The sequence below is a fragment of the Carex rostrata genome, chromosome 21 (assembly GCF_964058835.1).
Source record: "Carex rostrata chromosome 21, lpCarRost1.2, whole genome shotgun sequence".
In the NCBI taxonomy this organism is placed as follows: domain Eukaryota; kingdom Viridiplantae; phylum Streptophyta; class Magnoliopsida; order Poales; family Cyperaceae; genus Carex; species Carex rostrata.
Window position 1 is genome coordinate 5,368,270 of NC_135938.1, and position 9,054 is coordinate 5,377,323.

The 9,054-nt window shown below is 33.4% G+C and overlaps 1 protein-coding gene across 1 annotated transcript; it reads left to right on the forward strand.

The window, feature by feature from the left end:
* Positions 1-652: 652 nt before the first annotated feature.
* On the forward strand, positions 653-2,097 carry LOC144573240 (transcription elongation factor 1 homolog). Its single transcript, XM_078322967.1, has 4 exons — positions 653-780; positions 1,293-1,363; positions 1,669-1,690; positions 1,885-2,097. Exons 1-4 carry the CDS (start codon positions 668-670, stop codon positions 1,940-1,942), a joined length of 264 nt encoding a protein of 87 aa, XP_078179093.1. The 5' UTR covers positions 653-667; the 3' UTR covers positions 1,943-2,097.
* Positions 2,098-9,054: the final 6,957 nt, after the last annotated feature.

The window sequence follows — 9,054 nt, forward strand, 5'->3', positions numbered from 1 at the left end:
GGTTTAAAAATACAATATATTGGTGTCTTCTTTTAAAATTTGCACGAATCAGTTGATTTTTCTGTCAATATTAAAGTTAGGGGTTTATTAATTTATCCCTCTTTTCAAAAGGATAATTTAAAAAAAAATTTGGTTTTAGAATCGTAAAAAAGCTTCAATAATTTGAGTTACTAGTCTGTAACTATGTATACATTTGACACTAAATTTCACCAATAAAGAGTTATAAACACTACACGTATGTTTAGGAGTAGAACATAAAAATTGTGGTTGCAAACTTGCAATAGTTAGATACACTGTGTTGGGACTGTATCCCAATATGGCAATTCATATTATCCAAAAACTGATACAAAGTACTATCCTAAATTTCACTTTACTCTCTCTTTCAATTCAAGTATTATTTCTCCTAAAAGCAAATTGCACCAGTTGATATGGTACAAGGTCCTAATTTTAATTATAACTTGTAAGGTACTTCCCAAACAAACAATAGGTTAGTGTATTTGTGATTTATAAATGCCATAAAGTTGGATAAAAAGGTTTGTAATACTAACTAGACTTGTTAATATTTTTCTGGTATCAGATTGTTTATGTTATTTGACTTATTTCCAAAACAAGTATCAACTCTCTAAACTTATTTTTCAGTGAAAAGAAAAGGAAATCAAAGCGTATAATGGGGAAGAGGAAGTCCAGAGCAAAGCCAGCAGCAAAGAAGCGCATGGACAAGCTGGACACTACATTCTGTTGCCCCTTTTGCAACCATGGAGGCGGTGTCGAATGCAAGATGTAAGCTACTTTTAATCTCATACTTTTCTATTATCCATAGCAACTGATGTACGTCTCAAATCAAAAGACATGCATAGCCCTGCAAAGTACTGTGGTCCTATATATTCCTAAAACACAATGAAAATATCACCAGTGTCCCCCTTGTAATCTATTCAAAACATGCCTACAGTTGTTGTGTCTGTATCTCGTTGGTGTTAATATGTAGGAGCAAATGCTGCATGTAGAGTTTCACATTTAGGGTTTTCGTGTTCTCTAGGTGTGCATCATATTTCACTACATTTTGTCAGGCTTACACATTTCCTACTTTTGTATGTACCAATGAATTTTTCACCATGAATTGACGTATAAGCTTTTGAAAAATTGGGAGGTGCAGTTTATGTTACAGTATGTTAAATTGATGGTTGAGATGCCTGTTGAAGCAAATGCTGATGTGGTTTTTTTATTTGCTTGCTTAGTATGTCTAATTATTTCTCCTATTCACTATTCATTGGTCTCCTCATTTTCATCTTCAGAGATTTGAAAAATAATATTGGCGAGGCGAATTGTAATATATGCCAGGAAAACTTCAGCACTACCGTCAATGGTATGTACTAGTTTCTCTATGGTTTTAGCGAGTGAATCATAAGTTGTATTTATTTGTTACGTAGTAGGTTCCAATAAGTGTGATTAGTTTCATGCGATTTACGGTACAAATAGCACAATAGGATAGGATTCCATACCTCAACTATGTGAATCGGCCATCTGAATTGTAGGAGAAGTGATTGTATGAATCCTTCTAATTCACTAGTTCTGGAATAGGTCAACTAATTTGGTGTCTTTTTTGTTATGTCTTTTGTTTGGACCTATTTAATTTCATTTCTAACTCTATTTTATTTTGCCACTTTGCAGCACTCACGGAGCCTATTGACATGTAAGTTTCCATTCCAACTTTTTAGACTATTGTTCTTCAATTTTGTTCTTTAGAATAAATGCTGAAAATTATGGTAGATTAAAGAGTCTCACTGAAGATCTGGGAATAATTTAGAACACTTGAATCAAATTGAAAAGTTGTTTTCTGAATAATTTGAAGCTTTTTTAACTCTTTTTTTTTTTTTTTCCTTACAGCTACAGTGAGTGGATTGATGAGTGTGAGAAGGTAAACAACCTGGAGGAAGAGGACTGAAAAGAAAATGCTTCGTCTTTATATGTATATTGTGTTGAGAATAATGTTTGAATGTTCTTTCTGGCTAGATAATGGTAATGGGAGAAGTCTATTATTTGTAACAGATTTGTGTATGTGTTCAGTTGATATCTATAGATCTATGCTATGTACTTAATAATTGACCCGAGAGTACTGTTCATTTACGGTATACGCAAGTCCCATTTTTCAGCTCCGTCTCTCTCGGAATTGCCACAGCTTTTTGCTTCTCTTTGGATTGCCCTTTCTCCGTCTTCTCTGATCTTCCTGAACTTTTAACTTGTCTTCTCAATCGTCATGTGTTGCGGGGCCCAAAAATCGCCCCATCCTTGGATGAGTCTGTACTTCATTCTTGTTCCCAATCCTTGGTCTCCTCCTCCAGAGAATCAAGTAGCATCTTGGTTCTTTCGGTATCACTCCCGCTGCATCCTCACCAACTCCCCTCTCCCTTCTGCTTTGCTTTGCTTTGTGTGAGGTCGCCCTATTGGATTGAGCATTGTCGCGATTTTGGGTTGTGGGTTTCCCTCTCCTTCTATCGGTACCTTTTAAGTATTTTTTTTCTTCTTCTCTTTGCATACTCAATTAAACAGATAGATAGCTATTCAATGTCATTCCGCAGCAAATCATACACTATCAAATCTGATATAAACGCTTAATTTAGTTTCAGAAATCTGTTGTGCATGTTCATTTCACTATCAGGATATGTATATACAGATGTTTTTAATAACAATATTTTTTCATTTCATTGAATAGCGATATTGTTGACATCAGGACATTCGCGTTTCTGTTAATAAGAAAAGTGACAAGGGATTGTTAGTTTATATGTAAAATCATAATATATAGAAACCTGGTACCTTTCCAATTTCAGGCCTCTTGACAGTCCATCTACATACAAATGCTTTGCATCACAAGATGAAACTGTTGCCCTTTAGAAATCACATCACCTCATGCTCTTTGTATTCGGTAATAACATAACTTGGATCATTTCTATCTCTTTCCACTCTTTTCTTCACGTTGCATCCCTCGATTCTGTACCAACAATAATTTTGAATGCCTCCTCAATCGCACCTGTCTTGCACAATCAACAAATAAGAGTGTTGTCATAAAAAAATTACAATGTCTTATGTTCTACCTTTTACAAATCATTTCATGTAGAAAAACCAATGCCGTGTCAGTTTCACTTTGTAGCAATCACATAGTCAGTTAGGCTTGGAATCAAACTATGCTGACTAATATATGATTATTTTATCTTCAATACAGTTGTCTGTATATCGAATCGATCAAGTAGCAGTAGGGGTGATTAATGAGCGAGCAGGAGCTAGTTGGGGTATGCTCATGCTCGGCTCATTAAGTAAATGAGCGAGTTTAAGCGAGTTGATTATGAATAAGTTTTTAATGAGCGAGTTATGAATGAGTTACAAGTTATAAGATTTAACAAATTGTCATAATTCATTTAACCTTTTTTTTTGGACAATAAAAACCTGTAATAGCATTAACATATTACAAAGTTTTTCACAAAAAGAAGGTTCTCAGTTCTCATAAAGTTTCTCCCCAGAAACTAGAATAGCATCACCATATTACAAAGTTTCTTACAAAAATAAAATAGAAATCCAAAAGCTGAGAGGGTTTTGGTAAGATTGAGCGCTTTATGTTTTGTTGATTTGGTTTGGTTTGCTGACTTTGGCATTTGATACAGGCATTTAATGAGGCGGCGATGATTTAATGAGATAGAAATTTAGTTTATTGATTTATTTGGGATTGGATGTGGCAAATTCTTAATGAGCGAGTTGGAGTATGCTCATGCTCGGCTCATTAAGTAAATAAGCGAGTTGTTAATGACCGAGTTTAAACAAATTGATAATAAATGAGTTATTAATGAGTTTTTAATGAACGAGTTATGAGTTATGAGTGAATCACGAGCAATTTACTCAGCTCTAAGTCCCTAAGCATCGGAGCATGTCCGGATTTTCTAGCGAATCATGACACAATTTCTTATGCAAAGTGGCATTTAATGGAATGCACTATGATCTACCCTCTTGGTCTATTAGCATACTTCCTGATTGTTAAACTACTGTTTTTAACACGCCACGGTGAGTTATATTGTCTTTTCCATTTAATAATCTTTTTTTTAAAAAAAAAAAAATCTTGACAGTGGCTGTCAAGCATTATTTTTTTTATTTTTTATTTTTTATTTTTACTATATGCAATTCTCTTGTGCAAGTCAGATTCTTTTACATGTTTATTTTTCTTTTCCGAGTAAAAGCAGGGCTCAGGCACTCAGGCCCCATTTTTTCATAAATCCAACCTAAAGCTGGGTTTTTGAAATCCGCCTTTTATATGTTTCTTATATCTTCTCAATTATTTAGGATTAAATTCATGCACTCGACATAGCCCCATTAAAACTTGAATTTGCATTTGCCTCCAATTCTGTATTTCCGTATGTTCCAGTGAAGTTCCTCAAATACTTATTTATTAAAAGATTATAATGAAATAACTTCTCTTTCAGTTTTTAATGGGCTGACCTTTTAACAAAGTGTTAAAAGATTAAATCCATTAAGTGTAATCAAGTGGGGGCCTAGACAACACAAATGAGGATGGATCAAGTTCGAGGGTTCTGATGGCAATCTTACATAGAAAAAATAACCTCCATTGATGATGAAGCGTTCTCAACCGATGGATTGCTGGAGCAGATTAATGTCACCAGAGATAGCACTTACTATCTGTGGCACTGTTGTAAATAGTGGCTATCGGACGAACAGTGTACGTACTACCAAACGATTAATCGGAATAATCAGTCATAATCGGAAATAATCGACCGATTAATCGGAAAAATTCATAACGGTTTGGTTACTGCCAACGACTAATTCGCCGATTAATCAGCCTAAACGGACGTTTTTTACAACACTGATCTGTGATACACCACATAGTAAGTTCTTAAGCATCCCATCAGATATTGGTCGACATATTATTCTTTCTAACCTTTCAGTGATATATAGATCTAAAAAATCAACAACTTGGATTGATTTCTCAAAATGGTGGTGCTAACTTAGGATCATTTATAGGCCTTTTTAACTAGAGAGAGGGTGGAAATCAGAGCTGTTCTCTATCTCTACCAGCCGCCCAAGGCAGAGAGGAGCCGCCTCACCGTCGCCGACCCTGCTGCACCTCTGTCACCGTAGCCGATCAACTCAACCTCCGCCTAGGCCGCCGCTGGTCGGCTCCACCTTCGCCTAGACCAGATCTGCCGCTAGCCTCATCCTAGCACCGGATCTCTCTCTCTCCGCTCTGCCTTCCTTCCTTTCCTCTCTTAGCCGAGCACTAGCCTCGGCCTAGACCGGATCTAACCTAAGTCTGAGTTTTTCTCTCAGCCTCCGCTCCACCACCTTCGTAAGCACCTCACCTTCCGTCCTCCGTCTTTCCACCACCTTCGTAAGCACCTCACCTTCTGTCCTCCGTCCGAAAGACGGAGGACGGCGATCGGCAGCAACTTCTGCACTTCCTCTTATCCTTTACTTTTTATGGGAGAAAAGAGAGTTGGCGACAATAGCCCTAGCCGCTAGCTCTCTCGTCTCCTAACACCTTCCCGTCCTCTTCATTTCTCTCATCTCCTAGCGCCTCCAACCCTCCCACCAACACCCTCACTACACAAAACCTTGATTGGGAAGGGGAGGCCGAGGCCGCGTTGGCCTCTCCCACCCTAGAACCTAGCGGAAAAAATGAAAAAAAAGGATGCTCCATTTCCTCCGGTGATTGGTCAGTCGATGTTAAAAGTCACCGATGTCTACTTACTGATGGGGAGGATTTATTTTATTTTATTTTGTTATTTTAGTTGTTAGATGTTGAGTTTAGATGTTGATGTAGATGTTGATGAAGTTCGATGTGGATGACGTTCTGGATGTAGAATGATTAGTGTAATTTGTGTTTAATTAATGAAAATTATATTTGGCAGCCACTGTCAAGGTTTCAAAAAAAAAAAAAAACTTAGGATCATTTATATTTTGAATTTCTAATAGTTTTGGGGTTTCTAATCTTTGATATGATTATTTATTGCTAGTACAAATTAGTGAGATGTATTTAATGCATTGTTGATAGCTGCTACCAGTATTTTTCAAAAAGAAAAAGAAAAAAGAACACAAATTAGTGAGATGTAATCAATCCATTTATGTTTATGTTTTAAAAATTAAATAAGTATTGTACAATTGAAGATTTTATTCATTTTTCATTTCCAACAGTCTTTAATGTTAATTTTGAAATTTTATTTTGCATACCATATTATCATTACAATAAAAAAATGTACACACTATATATCCTTCCTTCATTACCAAATTAAATATTCAAACATTACTACACAATTGCAAATAAACTAAAACAACTCTTTGTTTCCACAGAAGTGAATAGGGCAAACAAAAAGAGGAAATTAGAAATTAAAGCATTGTTTTTTTTTTTTGTCTAGTATCTGATTAGCTAATGAACTTGAATCCAATTAAATATTTAAATGAGATTCTCTATTTTCTTATCCTCACACACACGCACATGAAAATCTTGAATCCGCACCTGCTGATCCCTCCAATCATAGACCATAGGCCAATATTAATTTACATTGCATCTGTACAGCTTTTGTAATATTTAAATACAAATACTCCACCTTTACATTTTTATAATATTTGATGTATGCAACTATCATATATAAACATTATGTACATTTTTCCATCCACCTTGAAAGCATTTGCCGAAATAGTACGAGACATCCATCTAATATTCATCTAAAATTGAAGCTCCAATTGGTCGCATGCTAAAAATTTAATATCAAGTTTCTATTGGCGGATCGATCATCACCATTAGGAATTAAGAATTTCATTGATGATTTCAAGCAGATTAAAATATATATATATATATAGGAGGGATTGGATGACACTCTTTTTTGGTGACATCGAATAACATCGTGCATTTTCAAAGTTTTTAAAGTCCAAATGGTCGATCCAAACCGTTCAACTTGATGGATATGTTAAAATGTGCTTGCAGATCAAATTTTATATTTTTTGGAATTTTTTTTACTATTTATTAAGTATTTAACAAAATCGCTATATTCAGACCGTTGAATTTTTGTACCCATCTTAATAAATAGTAAAAAAAATTCAGAAAAATGTAAAATTTGATCTTCAAGCACATTTTAACATATCTATCAAGTTGAATGGTTTGGATCGACCATTTGGACTTTGAAAATACACGGTGTTATCCGATGTCACCAAAAAAGGGTGTCATCCGATCCCTCCTCATATTAAGATGGGTACAAAATCGCTGTTTTTTAATAGTGCAGAATTTTAATAAAAATAACGATTTTTGTACCCATCTTAATAAATAGCAAAAAAATTCAAAAAAAATATAAAATTTGGTCTCCAAGCACATTTTAATATAGATTGAATATCTAACGGTTTGAATCGACGATTTGGACTTTGAAAATGAAAAAAATAGATGTTGTAACTTTGTTGTAACTCAAAAGTGTTGTAACTCGATCCCTCCTCATATATATATATATATGAGTAAGGCTACGGTGAGTTGCGAAGTAAAACACGTTTTTACTTCACGCAATATCTTCATTTTCAAAGTTCAAATAGCCGATCAAAACCGTTAGATGTTTAATCTTAAAATATGCTTGGAAATTAAATTTTTTATTTTTAAAATTTTTTTACTATTTATTAAGCCATTTTGAAAATTTGAAAATATAGGTGAACAGTAAAAACAGTAAAAATTTCTGGACCGCTGGATCGGCGTTTTTCAAAGTGACTTAATAAATAGTAAAAAAATTCCAAAAAATGTAAAATTTGGTCTCCAAGCACATTTCAATATGGAGATCATGTTAAGCGGTTTGGATCGACATTTTGAACTTCAAAATCATTTAATATGAGCGTGAAGTAAATTATCGCTTTACTTCGCAACTCATCGTAGCCCAATTTGACTAGTTTTTGTACCAATCTTAATAAATAGTAAAAAAATTCCAAAAAATGTAAAATTTGGTCTCCAAGCACATTTTATAGTAGAGATCACATCTAACGATTTGGATCGACGATTTGGACTATCAAAATGTAGAAAATGCTTGTTATAACTTGTTTTAACTCAAAAATTGTTGTAACTTGTTGTAACTTGATCCCTCCTCTATATATATCTGATTGGACGATTCAGATCTAGCCTTATGTGTTACAGACAAAATTAGCAGGTAAAGACAAATATATTACCATGATTAATTTAAATCATACGATCTAAAATAAATTGTTCAGATTTGTGCCGGTTTTAATAAAATCCGTCCAATACTTATTGAAATTCCAATAACAAGCATGATTTAATTTGATGGTTTGATTTGCCAAATAATTAGTCTTCTAATGTAAAAAGTCATTAACTTCACATGTATGACATTTAAATTTCATATTTAGAATACGGACTTGATTTATCAGAAGTTTTAAAATTTGATACAATGAAGAAGTTAACAATATAATACTGTAAATGTTTTATTCAAATTATTATGGTTGAAGGGATCTAACATTTTCTTATATCAATCCACTGTCTTTGTGTAATTCAATTTGAAATGGATAAAAATTTGAAAATCTATTTTGTTAAAATTCAGTGAACGAGTTAACAGATAACAACAACAACAATTATAATACATTTAATATTACATATTTGGTGCATTACACTCAACTGAACAATCAACAAGCTCTTTTACAACTATCGGGTTGAGCATTAAAATTCTCGTTCACAGTAAATTGTATTTTCTCAGAATCGCAAGAAGTATATGTATCGTTTAGGTTATTGATTCATCATGTTAATTTACAACATTTTTAATCTGTAATTATTTACCTATAAAATAAATATTATCGGATTCAATATTTTTTTAGCTATTGGTTTACGTTATTATTATAAAAAAAATGACATATTCTAACTATTAATAATATAGAGAAAGTTCTAGTAAAAAAAAATAACAATATACTACATGATTTTACAATGATATATTATTAATTGAAATTATATAAACAAAATTTTGACGAAGAAAAATACAATAGTTTGATAACTTTAATTCTATTTTATTTTCAAATTTCATATCT